General features: G+C 39.3%; 1 protein-coding gene across 1 annotated transcript in view; it reads right to left on the reverse strand.

Annotated features, from left to right (window-relative positions):
* Ccdc141 (coiled-coil domain containing 141) overlaps window positions 1-17,134 on the reverse strand; it is a 157,260-nt gene that overhangs the window by 20,558 nt on the left and 119,568 nt on the right. The window contains 6 exon segments of the mRNA XM_028880586.2: window positions 497-637; window positions 8,916-9,065; window positions 10,863-11,042; window positions 12,185-12,373; window positions 14,195-14,320; window positions 14,945-15,124. Of these exon segments, the coding sequence (XP_028736419.1) occupies window positions 497-637; window positions 8,916-9,065; window positions 10,863-11,042; window positions 12,185-12,373; window positions 14,195-14,320; window positions 14,945-15,124 (966 nt within the window).

Raw genomic sequence — 17,134 nt, forward strand, 5'->3', positions numbered from 1 at the left:
CATGCACTGAAATATAACGTGGTACCCCAAACATACACATATTTCTTCTGTTTTCATGTGTCAATTAGAAATGATTTGAAGTTTAAAATTATGAATAAGCCAGAAAGCTCACAGAATGAAGGTGAGTTGATTTCAGATGATCAAAATTGTTTTCTGGGTAGAATGCTGCCATAAATAGTCTATGAAATCTGTAAGTTAGTCCACTTAAAATCAGCATCACATGACTGTATACCAAAAAAATAACGAAAACATTTTCAGGAAAACCAACTCTGGATTATAGAAAATTAAGTTATTGTTTTTAAAGGGGAAATTAGGTAAATCAAATACTGTTTATTTAATTCAAGAAGTCAAATCATTATAAAAATAGAAAACTACCTTTTCATCTCAATTCTGTAAAAAAGAAATATGTGTGGACTGTAATGATTTTGCACTAGTTGTAGTAACTCCCCCCCACACACATGTGTGCATGCACACGCATACACTGCTTTCTTATTACCTGAATTTTTTCAGCATACATATCAACTTGTTGGATTTGATATTGAAGAGTCTTTAGGTTTCGAGATTTTTCATTTTTCTTGGAGTAATTAAACTTCAGATTGTTGAATTTCTTTTTTATATCTTTGAATGACTCTTTGAGCTATAGTTTAATGAAAAATAAAATCATAATTTCCTTACAATTAGATAGACAATACTCATTGTTATGAATATAATAAATATTTCCAAACAGTCATCATCTTAAAACTGTATTCAGAATACTTTCAGTCAAAACTACTTTCTGATGTATGATTTTAAACTCAGTATAGTCACAGACTATCCCATTGGTTACCAAATAAGAAAGTATCTAACATCTTGAACATAAACTTTTGCAAACTCAAATTGTCTTATTTGTATTTATTCGGTATAAAATTTGACACTCACCCCACTTTCTACATGCTAGTATTGTTCTAGATCTTTCTGTATCCTGGTACTCTCTCATAGTCATTATGTATAAAAGTTATTAAGGCTCCAAGGAGCAGTTAATGATGAAGAGGTCAATGAGAGCTTGACTTTTAGAATAGCTAGTACAGTATGTGAGATTTAGTGAGAAAGGAGTTTTATTTTCCTGGCTAAAGTTATTTCCATGAGCAAATTTTAGATGAGTTTTACTTCTTGGATGTAGGCCATTAACTTTGAAAATACAAACAAACAAATAAAAATACCCAAAAAAGAGTCATTGCCACCAAGGGCAACACTGACTTGTGTAGACAGGGCGCATTATGACGGTCTTACAAACAGTTCATCTTTACCAGTGCACTAAGATTCTAAGCAAGACGGTACTTTTAAACATTCTCCTTTCTGTTGCTTCTACATATTCATGAGGGCTAAGTGTACTTCTAGGCAACTCTTACTTCCTATTATCAGCAAAGGGAAGCACAAAGAAAACATAAAACCTAAGGTTATATGGGAGCTTTTATGGCAAGAAGGAATCATGTCATGGTTGATAAATCCAAGTGATGGAAAGGAAAGTTAGAAATACATTAAAATTCTTTTCAATGATAGCAAACAAATAACCGGAGATATATAAAAGCCATGCACATGTTACATCTTAGATTTATAATACAGAAAAATACATCTGCCCTAGAAAATGTATGCTTTCTCAAAATGCTCACTCCAAGTTTTCCATATTGTGGAAATAAAACATTGACTTCATCATTAACTCTTCTTGAAACTCTACAAAGTTTTGGCAGATCTGATTATATAGAAATTATTATACTTATGCATTTTTTGCATAGAACATACTGGTACTCAATCAGTATTGATTTTTACATAGAAAATGACATTGCTTTATATTAGTTTTAGGCTACAGATAAAACCAAGGACAGAGACCATAAAACCACTTTAACAGATAAACCAACAATGTCCACAAAGAGTGGAAAGAGCTGTAACTTCAGATTTAGAAAATGATTTCTATATCAGGAGATATTTAAAATATCCTATTAAGCTGGTATATTTATGAAATAGCCATTAAATATTTACATTCTGTGACACTTGATATTTTAATGTACATGTGTTAATTCTAGCAGGAAGGGATAAATGCGATATATTATATGAAATTGGAATATACAAAAACTATATCCTGAGTTATTTATAGAAAACTGAGGTAGGCTCTTTTTATATCCCTAAATTGCATCTGCAACTATAAATTAATAAATACCCTATCTGAGGCTGCCAGAGATCATTATTTAAAAACTCCTTTTGTGACAAGTTAGCTGTCTAGGTATTCTGCTTGAGATGATTACAAACCTGTGCGGATGGGGAGTGCGCTGGCTGTACTCCAAGGTGGATGTACTGAATACCACTGAGCAGCACACAAAGTGCTTAAGATGGCCAGAGCAATGTCACAACAGTTTACCTCCATTAACAACCATATTCAAGGTACGAGAGTGCATGCCTACAATCCCAGTATTCAGAATGCTGAAGGAGGAGGATCACAAACTCAAGGACAATCCAGAGTTCACAAAAAAAAAAAAAAAAGGTTGGGGAAATGGCTAGGTGGGTTAAGTGCTTAATAGACAAGTGTGGGAACCTGGGTTTAGGTCCTCTAGAAAGCGTGTGAAACCAAGCATGGCGGCCTGTGTCTGGGATCTCAGTGCTCCTAAAGGAAAGATGGGCGGCAGAGACAGACGTCCCAGAAGCTCATGGGCCAGGCCAGCTCGCCTGACAGACACAGCTGCACAGACAGAGACGCCGTTTCAAACAAGCTAGAGGGAGTGGACATCCAAGGTTGTCCTCTGCCACACACACAACATCATGTGTCAGCGCCTGTACTCACTACACGAACATGCACTCACATGCACATCATACCCACACAAAATGCAATAATATAAAATAATAAAATAAGCATTACAGAATAAATAAAGGTACACAGTGTGACGGGCAGGTGTGGACTGGAAATCACGATTTTCTTCCTTTCTCTAGCTACTGAAACATGGTACTATAGACTTCAGTCTAGAGGAAGGAAGAGAGATTCTACCATCAAATTGCTAGCCAAAGGGTCTCATTTGCTTCTTCAAACAGGAAGGTGTAACATCTCCTTGAAGGCTGTCTGAGGAACGTAGAAAGACAGAGCCCCAACATTTTCATTCTAAACCATGAGCTCTCTAGTTTACTCTGGATTAAGAAATATCAGATTTATAACTGGTGAGAATGACTTCATTTCTGTATCAGCATGCATGCATTTCCACTGAAGATGATTTAGAAGGCCAAAGAATGTTCACGACGCCATGGGTATGTGAAACGTGATAGCTTCATTCTGACACACAAGCTCTCTCCACAGAGTTGCTGGCCCTCTTTAGTCACATTGGAAATCTCAGTCCAAATCAAAACTCTTGGACCTTTTTTAATGCAAATTCAAGACTACTACATGCACAAGGAGGGGAGAGGATGGATGAACTACCTCTAGCATTAACAAATCCAGCCGCACCTCATTTTGCTAACCTGCACATTCCAATATGAAAACTTCATCTAATCCCCACATAACTTGGCATCATAGTTTTAAAGGAACAGAGTGCTATGCTTACTGGCCTGGTGTATCATTGTCCACGCAGCTGTTTCTAAGTTTAGTAAGCTTATCAGCAGTTGGGGGTGGTGGAGATGGTTAAGACAACTGCCCAGCTTGAGCATATAAGCAGCCACACATACCAGCAGCATGGGGACAGAAATAGTTTAGTCATTACAAATCTTTAAATGCAAAAAAAAAAAAAAAAAAAAAGAAAGAAAGAAAAGAAAAAAGAAATCTTTAAATGCTATAATTCACAGTGGTAAAATTTATGTATTAAGTATGTTAGGATTGTTTTCAGTGAGTAATTTGATTCTTCCCTCTTTGGACATGCTCAGCTCCTATGTGTGCATGGGATAAGTGGACTAAATTTACATGGCTATAACTAGAAAAAAATACTAAAATTTAAAAACTGGTCTTTTTTTTTTTGAAACTATAAAAATTGTCCTCTTTAATAATTTCCCCAGTGAATGACAAGCCTCCTTTCAGAGCTAGGAATGAGAGATTATCTATGGAGACAGAGGAGTAAGAGGCTCCTGACAAGCCAGGGTGGCTTGCTATTCTTAGTCTTGACTAAGCCAGTTGAGGCAGCTTTCACAAGAATGTATCATGTGGAAGTCTGGGGCTGGCAAGGCCAACTGGTGTGAGGGACGTGGGCTATTTAAAACAAAGACAAGGGGGCTGGCAAAGAAAATCTTGCATTAGAACTACAGCATACTTCTAGCCAACCCCCCAAACCCAAAATGAGCAGTCCGTTTTCATTTCTCTAGCATGCACTTCACAAGGTCCATTTCCTAGGCTTCGTTTTCCCATTCCAGATGAGAGAGCCTTCTGAGGCTCATTTTCCGTAATGTAAGGCTGTAATGTACCACCTCCCAGAGAAGCTTGAATTTGAAATGAAGACATCCAAAGATTCAAAATCTAATCCTGATTTTGCTGCAAATATTAATGGAGGGCATTGGGTCTCCGTGCTGGATAGATTTCTGGAGAAGTCTTTTTGGCCTTCTTCCATTTGGTAACCACAGCACACCTTCCTCAGCTTCAAGCTCTGCATAGCAACAGAAGTGAGATAACTTGGAACACAGAGACCTGTTCCAACTGCAGGCGGCAGCAGCAGTGAACATTATCCTGAATGTGCAGCATCTTCATAATGAATTTAATATATCTTATTCGTTCTATTTGGGGGTATGCTAACAATAATTTTAAATATGAGCTGTCCATATTCTCCAGAAGATCCTATTTGATTCACAGATATCAAATACTACAGTGTAAATGTTTGAACCTTCAGGATGAACATTTTCTGAACAAATTGTAATTTTTTTCTGTCTTCTTATACGTGCCACCCAAATGCAGTTGGGTCGGGGCCTATTGGGCAGATGGCCATGGCTATGTGGGTTTTCATTGTTTCCAGACTCTTAAGTTTTCTGTGGACATTTGCAGTGTTACAGCCTGGCTCATGGTAGCCGCATCAAACAAATTTGCTGGATGAAGATAGTTTAGTATTTTTTCTAAGAACAAGTTTGGATTGCAAATCTGAGGAATGAATATTGTCTGTTATTTTCTTCACAGAGGTGGCCCCCAGAGTTGCTTGTTCTCCAGGCAAATGTTTCTGTGCTCTTCCCTGCCATGATGGCTATCCACGCTCATTCTGTCGGGGCAAAGTACCACACAATGGCGGGTGGTTTTCATCTTACTGTGTGTGTGTGTGTGTGTGTGTGTGTGTGTGTGTGTGTGTGTGTGTGTTGGTAAAGCACCGTTCCTCGATTATAACCTATCGCTCCTTATGAGTTTGTATGTCCGGCTCTCAGATGACAGATCCATCCAAACTAACAACAGAATTTGAGGAATTCATGCCTGGCATATGGAATATATGCTAAATTCTTCCCTTCTTCACCTCTGACAGGAAAGAGGTTGCTATCCTAGAGGAGACTTTCCAGGGTAAGATAACATAATTGGCTGGTAGCTTCTTTGTGGAAAACTTATTTTGAGAAAATGGATACCAGCCTGATTCTGTCATTGCTGTTCTTCCCAGAAAAGTAATTGTTTGTGGCACAAAATATGAGCCCTTAAGTTATAAATCCCCACTATCATCATGTAAATATAAGGGGGACTTTTTTTTTGGTCAGTTTGCAAGAAGAAAATGTGTTTCCTACTAACACACCTTTCTAAGTGTAGCTATAAACAAGTGATGTTCCTCGGCAATGTAATGTGGCTGTGGAAGTTTTTAGAATGCTTAGTATGTTAATGATATATTCACATGGCCAGGCAAGAAAATGCAAAGTGCTATTGAGCAGTTATGCACACAAATGTCTTCTTGCATGAAATGAGGAGGAAATGCCCTAAAATCCGGCACTTTGACAGCTGTGCTTCTCATGGATAAATGTGAAGAAAATAAGTTTTTCAAAATTTTCTATGCATAAAAATATGCAAAGATAATGAAACACAAAAGACACTGTTACATGTCTTTAAAGAACATCACATCCTATTTTAAAAAGTCACATTTAGAGAAGCTTCCATCCATTTGCCTGAAGGTACAAAGTCCTTCTGTAAAGACCTGAGCAAAGAGCACTAAGTTAGTTCCAGCAAAGTCAAGAGAAACAAATCAAGTGTGACCAATCATTCCTCCATCCTGTCACAGATGCATGAGAAGACAGGAATAAAGTGGTAGAATGGGACGCTACTGAGTGACTGTTTCATGCTGGCTAAGCACACACCAGGCACGTTCATGTCCAGATGAATCTTGGCCAAGGTTGACCCCAAAAGACTTCAGACAGAAGCTCGGTAGTCTTAGTGCACTGTTGAGATGAGTCATATGAAAAATGAAGACATTAAGCCAGATATTCTCCAAAGTCTATTACAACTCCATGGCTGTGAACCTTTGTACACTACTTTGATCATACTGAATCAAAACAGTGTGTTTTGTGATCAACTTTAAAAATCAAATGTTAAATATGGTCTAGTTCCCTGGCAAAATGTCATTTATTTGTTTATACTTAACACACTGCATTTCAATTTTTGTTGTTTGTTTTGAGATGGGGTCTTATGTAGCTCACATAGACCTCGAACTTGCTCTGTAACCAAGACTGACATTGAACTCCTGCTCTCCCTACTGTTACCTCCCAAGTGCTTGGAAAACAGGCATGTGCCACCTTGCCTGACTTCATTTTATATAGTACTCTAGATACATGTGTCTAAACAAATTATACCTCTAGATGCCAAAGGTTGCCACCATGGAAACATCAGCTGAGTTCCCTCCTACAGTCACAGTTCAAAGTAGAATACGACATTATCTACATTTTATTTTACTAAGGAGCATCGAAAACGTTCTTTCCAATTATTTTCCCACTAATTTAGTGACTGTAAATTCCAGCATGTGGATGCTGCACTTCCACATGCCTGTCATGTCTCCACAAAACCAAAACCAAAAGCAGGAAGAAAAAAGTAGAAAAGACCTAAGATTTCCAAAGGTCTTTCGAGTGTGGAAATAGCGCCTGAAGATGAATTAGATTAGAAGTAGAGGCAAGAGGGCACTCTATTTCTCTTAGCAGTGAAGACCGTGTTCAAGTGCTCCCTGATTCCTGCATCAAACCCATTTGTATCATATGCATCTGCTCGCTCATTCCCGAGGTGGTACAGACGATCACGGAGCATCCCTACTATGACTGGAAGGGTCATCTGTCATCTGGGCTGACTCTCAGTGAAAGTTCATGAGGCTGTTCCTATAAATAGAACTGCTGGAAGGGCCTGGGCAGGGGAACCCAGCTTCACAAATGCCACAGCTCTTTGGGGACATGGAAACCCAGCCAGGCGGGGCTGGGAACACACTTAGCCTGCTCCTTGTGTGTTCTCTGAGTCACTCCATCTCTGTAGGGAGGGATGTTTGGACAAAACAAGGAAGGAAGAAAATGAAGAGGAGGAAGATCAGAGAGGCAGGGAAGAGGAAAGGAAGACAAATTTCACAGAAAGATAATTTTTAAAAATGGCCACAAATCTTTTATAGCCTGGGAGAACAAAAAGCTCGGGTTGATTCTTGAGCAAGAGCAAACAGACCTAGCAGAATGTAGACGATAGCACACGGAACCAGGAAAGGCTGCCTCTGTGTTGAGGGCAGACTACAGTAGGAATTCACCAGAATGTGACCCAGACCAAGAGGAGAGAGCATGCAGTGTTGGAGCCCACTGCTGAAGCGATAGCCATGTCAGCTGCTTCTCCCTGCCCCCTCCTGGTGGGCTGGATCCCAGCAGCTACTCCGATCTCCTCTCCTCTTCCTTCTAGCCCACTCCCTCTTGCACCTGCCTGTGACCTGCAGGAAGGGTGGGCACTTCAGCACAGACCACCATTAAAGCTTAATTACCCATCCTGTAACCCGTGAGTTAATGATTCTTGACATCTGGTAGGCCCAGATTATGCAGAGTGGGCATAAAGCAAAAGTTCAAGAAAGTTACTTAGCTGCCTTTGCCCTCGGCCACTTTCCTAGTGGACTCAAAGATTTTACTCCCAATGGAGACAGATGGGGAGTCATCTTTACCTTGATGTGTTTTCCCTAGAACAAGCCCATGGGTGGAAGACGGCTATGCTCAGCACTAGACAATCAATCAGCACACATCCCATGAATGAAAAGCTTCACTGGAGGTGGAGGCTGGAAATGCAGGAGGGGGGCCGAATACATGTCAGGGCTGAGAACCCTTGATGGAGTTAAGGAGAAATTGTGTTCATGGGGATGTAAGGGCATGGAAGACCCCTTCTCTCTTTTCTTTTCTTTTTCTTTTTTTTTTTTTTTTGCCAAAAAAAGCCACCTGTTCACATCAACATGAGGTGAGTCACTTGACTTTGGGAAAATAATCTGTGGTCTCTGAAGCAAAGAGCCTGCTCCATGTCCTTAGCACCTCCTTCACCCTGAGTCAATGCTACTTAAATAGAATGTCAGCAGGCTGGAGCAAGCTGCCATCCAGGGCACTGCCACCTTTCCCTCTATGCCATGAAAAAGCTGTGTCCACTCAAGCAGGATGAAACACACACACACACACACACACACACACACACACACACACACACACACGCCCCAAAAGGAAAACAACAACCAAGACCCACAGCCTTCGGTCTTGTATTCAAGGGTTTTCTATACATGGACACCATCTCGACTTCATCATATTTGGGAGCTTGAAGTTTATTCAAACTTTGGCACCCAAGGCTACTGTGAGACTAAAAGGACATGAGTAAGAAAAGAGTGTTCTGATTCTGTGTGTGTGTGTGTGTGTGTGTGTGTGTGTGTGTGTGTGTGTATGTGTGTCAGTGTGTAGTGTGCAAGCATGCATGCACCTGCATAGACACTGGGACACACGCTTTGGGCTCAGCGTATCCTTTTTCAAAGCCCCACCTCATCGATCTCATCTCTTGTGGTGCAGTACTCCAAGCTGCAGGACAGGACCTGTTCGTATTCTTTGGCATTGGCACTCCAGATCATGCTATCCAATTCAAGGACCTCCAGCTGCCGCTGTAGGTTCTTTGCAGAAAGATGGGAGCAATTCTGGAAATGAAGGATGTGAAAATAACAAAAAGAAGTTGTGAAACGGCCACATGACAACATACCATTTGCCTGCATTATGATGCACACAAATAGCTTTAGAAGAGATATAGGGTCCTAATTTATTTTACCCTAAACATATTTGAATCTAATTATTTTAGAAAGAAGCCAGAAACTCAACATTATGGAATAGACATTTCCATTCTTGAATCTCATCATCATCCCCAACTCCTCAGAGACGCCATTCATGATAAGGTCTAATTTTTACTTCAAAAAGCATAAAATATGCATTAGAGACATTCTGCCTGGGTGCTGTAATTTTCTCGTCAACTTGAGTTTAACCTCAGGTTCATTATGCAAGCTCTCCAATCACTATCTCGCGCAGAGGGCATGCTGGCAGCAAGGCCAGAGAGGGCTAGGGAACAATTTACGTTATTTGTGCAACGTGAGATCCTACTTCCCTTTTACTTTTAAAAATAAATTTACAAATGTAATAAAACCCCTTAGAAAATGTTGACACTGGCAAAATTGGATTCTATTAAGAGCAGCAAATTCTTCTATTCTGCCTTTTAACTTAAAGAATAGACGCTAGGCTCGCCATATCACATATAGCCTAGTGGGTATCTTATATGAACTTTAAAATGAAACTGGACCTGTGGTTTTTATTAGTAATGAAGTCAACATAGCCTTTCCTCCCTCCAAGTATGGATTTGGAGAATATTTAAAGCACTGGAGTTCAGTGCATTAGTTATGAACTTTGGGTCAGGAAATACATCCTGTTCTCTTAGGCTCCTCTCTTGAACCTGATCAGTGGTATAAAGCAGCTACAAGAGTCAGAACCCAGGTCAGAAGCAGAGGGCCTGGGATCCTCACTCTAGGCTATTATGGATGACTGGCCACTGTCTCTGGACTGCAGCTTCTTCCTCTCTACAATGGGGCTGCTGGTCTGGTAAGACTCTAGGACCCAGGAATCTTCTGGATCTGTAATACTGAAGCACCATTTTCTAGTGGAAATACAGTATGAGCCATGGAGTAGTTGAACAACTTCCAATAGTTTCATTGAAAAGCAAAGAAGAAATAAATAAAATTAACCTTCATAGCATAGTCTAGTTAACCATGTGTGTCCAAATATTATCATTTATAATATATATCTAATATAAAAGTGTTAAGATTTTGATCACACATCTTTGAAGTCTAATGCATATATCACAGCTTGAATTTTTCTTGGTTAGGGCTAAATTTCTATCAGAAACACTTGATTCAGATTTAGATTTCTCAAAACTTACAGTTTCTAAGGTAGAATCACATGCCCAAGTAGTTTCTAACCATATTGAGAAATTTTCAACAATGACATTGAGCATCAGCTTTTACAGTTTAACTTACTTCAAATTAAAGTAAAAAGTTTAGGTTCTTGGTTGCATTAGATACATTTCAAATGCAGAAACCTACTGTCCATCTGAGACCATGGCTCTATTTTAAATTAACATGAGAACAGTATGTATTAAAGAAGGTTTTTATGATCAGATTTTCTCCTTAGATTTTATTTGTTTGTTAACAATGGTAGAAACTTAGAATTAATAAGCACCCCAGTGATTTCATGGGTTTTTTTTATTTAACATACTGGGGGGCTAGGGGATGGCTTAATAATGATGCACTTGGTTAGTATGTATGAGGTTCTGGGTTCAAGAGCCAACACCATACCCCAAAGCATCAATTCAAATTTAACATATACTCAACAATCTGCCTGCTTCTTTCATAGTGCAGAGAGAGGCAGCAGTGATAATGCACCAAGATGCTTACAGCCTGTTGTAAGGATGAAATGATGTCCCCTCCTATGGAGAGGGCCAGCTGGTGGAGATGCTCCACTTGTGCCCGCCTTTCTTGAGAACGGCCCAGTTGCATCTGGATCTCCTTAGATCCTCCCAGTTCCATGGGCTGCGCTAGAAGCTCCGGTTCTCTCGATTTGATGAAATGCATCAGCTGGAATTCAGAACATTAGTACTGAACCTGCTTTGTTCCAAAGTCTGTTTTCCGAAATGCTTTACTCGCTTATGAAAGGCTCCCAGCCCATCCAGAATCATTAGTCCTATGGATACAGATACGCACTGCAGTACTATGAATCCAACAGGATTACTTTGATCAGTTAACATTTTCAGTTCTTTGAAAGAAGGAAATATATTTTGGGCCCATAACCTCAAACTTTAGCAAGATCTTGGTCTGTGATTTAAGTAAACTCAAAAGCTGTTTTTAAAAAAGATTTTCCTATTAATATGTGTATTTTTGCCTGCACACACGTCTCTGTACTAAAGGCATACAGTTACTCAGAGGCCAGAAGAGGGCGCCGGAGTCTCTGACCTGGCATTATAGATGGTTGTGAGCCACCAGGAAATAACCAATAAATGGTATGTATTGAGCACTCCATGATGACAGGCTCTTTTTTTTTTTTTTTTCTTGGTTTTTCGAGACAGGGTTTCTCTGTGTAGCTTTGTGCCTTTCCTGGAACTTTCTTTGGAAACCAGGCTGGCCTCGAACTCACGGAGATCCGCTTGCCTCTGCCTCCCGAGTGCTGGGATTAAAGGCATGCGCTACCACCACCCGGTGCTGACAGGCTCTTGAGATGAAAAAATAAAATAAAACAAAGAAAGAACTTGGTTTTGAGCACTCTGCCTCCCAAGAGCTAACACTTGAGTTGGGAAAATAAAATCTAGTTTCATTAAAAAAAAAAAATAGCAGTCATGATCAGAGGTGCTAGATGTAAGGACTAGTGATTGTTGTGGGAATTTAAAATAGAGAATCACTGCAGGGAAGGGACAGGTTGCTGGAAGGAAGCATGAGGTTTATTCTAACAAAGAGAAGAGGAGGATCTGCCAGGAAATGCCAAGTCGACAGTCAAGGCTTACAAGGAGGAATGCAAGAGCCATACTCAAAGGACACGGAAGAGCACAGCCTGGCTGGAGCATGAAGCAGGAGAGAGGTTACAGTGCGAGATAAATTAACCATCGGGGTGGACAATCCTCTTAGGCCAAGACAAGCAATTTGGTTCTCATTTATTGTAAAATAACAACATTTTAATTTAATCTTATAAAATCCTGCAACCTTCAGACAACCAGAGTAAGACTTACTTCCTCCTTGACTTGGTGGAACTGGATTGTCTTGTATAGGATTTCCTCGTAATCCTGGATTCGCTCTCTCTGCCTCTCATGGAGATGAACAAGGTCCTTCAGTTGTTCAGACTTCTCCTTCGAAGGGGCTCCCTGACCACCTAACACTTCCCATTCTTTCATGATATGCTGAACCTCATCATGCAGTTGCTAAAAAGCACAAAAGCAATGCAAAAATTGCAGCTTTGAGTTTTTATTTTACAGTGAAAAATCTGATTATCTAAACAATGAGTCATTCTCTCATTTGTTAACAGGTACTTATGAGCCTTCTCAAAATCCAGATTCTGTACTTAATGATGGGGCTATCCAGACACATTGTTCAGTCCTTATCTTCTCAGAACTTTATAAGCAACATGGCGGGGGGAAGCAGGCATTTCAAAGATAGATGGTAAAATGGAAAGCCATGTGTGTCTGTGATATACCAAATGTACTGGGCTCCAGCTAAGTAAATATAGTTTTTCTGAAATTTAATATAGAGTAGGATTGTGTGGTATGATAAGGACACCGAGAAGAGAAGTACAAAAATACATCAGGGGAATTACTTGTGCTCTGTAATGAAGGAATGATCAGAATGAACCACCAGCTGAACAGCACACAAGATACACAGCTTCAAAGTAGTCAGGCCATAATCCACAAATAGCCACCACACGGAGAAGGGATAAACTGCCTTTCCCTTTTAGTCAGCACTGCTCAGACATCCCATATAGGAATCCAGACCCCGGAGGAGAGCTTGCAAAGGGCAGATTACTTAAAGAGAATTCTACTGCTATCCTAGGAGCAGTTCTCATATCAAAGGAAAAAGTAAAGGAAATGCTATAAGCTAAGGAGATACTTTTCAGAAGACTGACTTGCATAAGACGGTCAAGTTCAAATCAAGTATATGGACCCCAAATAGATGGTGCATATCATGAAGGCAGAGCTAAATAACCTTAGCCATGGCTCTCATTTAAGAACTCATCCATACATACATGCACCAAAAGATGTGGATGTATACCACACAGGATATGGCCAATTGGGCTAGTAATATTTAATGAGAGCTTGAACAGAAGAGTTTGCTGTGGATAGTGACACTATATATGTCTATGTATGTGTATGTGTATATAGAGTGTAGTGATTATATTTCATATATGTTTTGCTTTAACAGAACAAGTAGGTATTTCCCAAAGGAATCTCCAAACATCTAACTCTGGAATCCCTTAAAGTCAATACATATTAAGTGGTAACAAATGGATGCATCTTAGTCTTTTAACAAAACACCCCAATCCAATAGTATGTGTTTGTGAGTCACGAATTAGAAGATAAAGACAAAAAGATCAAAAGCTCAAGGTCACCCTTGGCTATACAGCAAGTTTGAAGTCAGTCTGGGTCACATAAGACCCTGTCTGAAAAAACCAAATAAATAAACGAATAAACAAGTAAATAACCTAGACCACATAGGGCACTCTGACAGTGAACCAGCGTTGGCAGTTCTGTCGCGGAGAGACAGGGATATGGAGTGGAGGATGCGGAGGCAAGGGCCTGAGACTGACCCATGGTTTTATCTCCCATGTCCAGAGGGCTTCCTTGGAGAGTGAATAGAGCCTACAGAAAAATAATTATCAGGAAGGGAATGAGGTAGGAGCTGGGATCCTGGAGTGACAGTGACTTGGGTACCAATGATGATAGAGCTTCTAGGTCAGAGGTTGTTGATTTTGTTCTGAGATGCCTTAATTTAAAACACTCCCTAAGAAAATAGTGACTTTATGATAAATGCACTAATAAATTAATTAGAAGTATAAGTTAAATTCATGTAAGATGAAAATATATTCAGGATTCAGTATGGGAACAGTAGAAAATGTGTTGTTACAAGGGATTTTTAGACCAAAAGGGTACTTTTGTTAAAGAAAAAGGAAGTTTATAAGGCAAGCTGGAACTGGGAAGTTTGGAGAGATTTTTTATCATTCACCCGAACCCATGCATTCACATCTTCACCTGAAGCTGAGGCTTCATGGCACTCCATCTTCTTTGCAGATCTGACATAGTCTGGAGGCTCCCTCCAAGGTCAAGTGCAGAGACAGGCAGAAGAACTTCATGAAGAAGTTTTACATTGTGAGTAGTCTGAAACAGACATTGGCAATTACGAATGTGTTTCTGATAACTCAGCACACGTGGTTACTTCAGTGGTGACATGCTGTGCCATTAAGCTTCTCAACCCCTGCCAACACTGACCCTCACCAGTGAGGTCACATAAGGTCCTTAATTTCCTGTGATTTTTATGTTTTTGGTTTCTTTTTTTTTTTTTAACCATGGTAACATATAACAAAAGGCACAGTTTTCACCGTTTCTAAGTGTACAATTAAGACATATGTATACAGCTATCACATCATCCTCCTACAGACTGCTTTCATCCCCATGAACAGGAACTCTGAACCTGTTAAACAACTCCCCATCCCCTCTCCCTCTTGCATCCCCGGGTAGCATCCATCCTGATCTTTGTCTCTGTGAATTTGGCTGCAGGCTTGCAAATAAGCAGAACTACACAATGTCTCTCTTTTTGTGTTGGATCATTTCACTTGGCTTTGAGGCTCTATCATATTGCATGTATCAGAACTGATTCCTTGAAAGGTAACATTCTACATTCCTTTTCACTTGTTTGTTTGGGTGCTGGGGTTCAAATCTAGAGCTTCATGTATGCCAGGTAGTCATCCTACCACTGAGCCATTGACCAGCCCATCTCCTTACCTTTTTAAGTTTCTCTTTGAATGTTTCCCACTTCTGTCTCACAGGCTTGTCTTCTGTGGCTTTGAGGTACCATGTCATCCGAAGATGGCCGAGTTTTTCCCTTGCGGTCGTTTGCTTTTCCATGATGTCCTTCACAATGTGCATTTCATTTTTAACATTTAATATCTCATTCTCTTTTGCCTGTTGAATTAATAATCCATGTAATAGCTTTCTTTCCTACGAGATACATTTTTCTTTTGCATTCAGCTATTTTAGGTGGCAAGTACTTCATCACACCAGAGCAGGATACAGTTTAGACTGATAAGCCTGAGCTCGTGTGCAGAGGCACAGTCATGTGTTTAGTCCTATATTTTCTGCTTGGACATCAGGTGGAAGATCTTTAAAGACCTCAGTAGGATTTTAGTGGTTTTGGGCTGAGGGAATCTAATAATAAAATGGTATGTTCTGTAATCATGGTTTATAAAAATTAATCATTAAAGACATTAGACAACTATAGTGGGAATAACTCTACACTATATTTTTATATACGATATAATTGAAGTTGGGGTATCTTTTACATTTTATTAAGAAGCTATTAAAGTATAAAATATTCTTCAATGTAATATTAGCTGGGAATTGTATTTTATTGATGGCAACTACAATCATAAGGGTCCAGTGGTCTGAGTAAGGTCAAGAAAAGGCAAGCTATCATAAGACTTGCTGAGGGCTAGCCAGCAGGACATAAGAAGTGATTCTGTATTCGGCAGAGTTATATTTTGTCCATTCCAGGAGATCAATAATTGGCCTTTAGTCTATTTGGTAAACATTGTCCTAATTTTACTTCAGTATAGCACATGGAAAATTTTGTGGTAATGCACTCTAAAAAAAGCATTAAATTACCCATTTGTTTTACATTTATATTCATTCCTCATGTACTGTTCTCTGATCTCTTGCTTTTTGGATGCCTGGTAGCAAGAAGGCTAATACTTGACAGAATTCTCAGTCTTCACCACTGTAAATTAATAAGTTGGCATGTTCATCTGCCAGAATTCTGGCCAAAGTCAATTAATCTGATTCAGACAAACTTTCGATGGAAAAAAAAATGAATTTCAAGATTCAAAGATATCAATCACAGAAACACACTCAACTCGACAGAAAGAGGCAGTTTCCATCTGTCTACAATCAACCAAGGCCCTCACCATGACACATTAAAAATCTTCACTTACAAGACTAATGATGTACAGCTAGGAAGAAGAAAATCATCCTCATCAGCAATTTCACCTATCAGAATGTCTATACATCAGTAAAGTTAGTTTTTATGTCGACTGAATATTTTATCAATAAAGAACTTGTCACTTGACTATTGAAAAGACTGACAATGAGGAAGTGAAGATATAAGACTATCAAGAAGTAGTGGGAAGATATGGCCTATTTCCAGGATCAGTCTGTTGAGACTTTGTCATAGCCTGCTAATTTTTACAGAGATTCAAGACATGAGTTTGGTTCCATTTCTTGTTGCAACCCATTCCACAAGAAGACAACACTATCTGATTACTCATACAGGAGTGACACTTGCTAAGGATTCACCAACCAGGATAAAAGACAGGACTGCATATCAAAAGGCAAGAGGAAAAACTCTACATCAGAAACACCTCTAGATGCAGGTAACAGAGGTCATGGAGGGGGGACACCCTCTAGACACTCTAGGTTAGTATGGTCCAAGAAAGTGTGAATGTGAAAGAAAACCTCAACAGCTATATCTCATTTTAAAACCACCTGAAATTTCCAGAATTGAAAGGATTTCTAAAATCCAGCAGTTAAAGGACTACACAAAAATATACAATTTGCAAATAATTTAATTCCCTTGTAAGATAAATTAAAAATATAAATTAGAGATGAAAGGAGATATACTAAGACAAGCAAATATGTAAAAGGTAAAAATAGACTGAGTCAATGTTTCAAATGAAAAATAACAGTATTTGTATATTAAACCACCTGTATAATATAGGAACATAGATAAATTGCTTGACAATACTTTTCCTGATGTTTAATGAGGGTGGTATCTAATTTATAAGCATTTAATGAATGTTTTGGTTCTACACAGGCTGATCACTAATGTTCTTCAAACAACAAAAGTTGAAAAAAAAAAAGATGGTCAAATAGATGAGGGCATTCAAATCTGATTCTGGCAAGTGATTTCTGTCTCCAGAT

This window comes from Peromyscus leucopus, chromosome 4, assembly GCF_004664715.2.
Source record: "Peromyscus leucopus breed LL Stock chromosome 4, UCI_PerLeu_2.1, whole genome shotgun sequence".
NCBI classification, from domain to species: Eukaryota; Metazoa; Chordata; class Mammalia; order Rodentia; family Cricetidae; genus Peromyscus; species Peromyscus leucopus.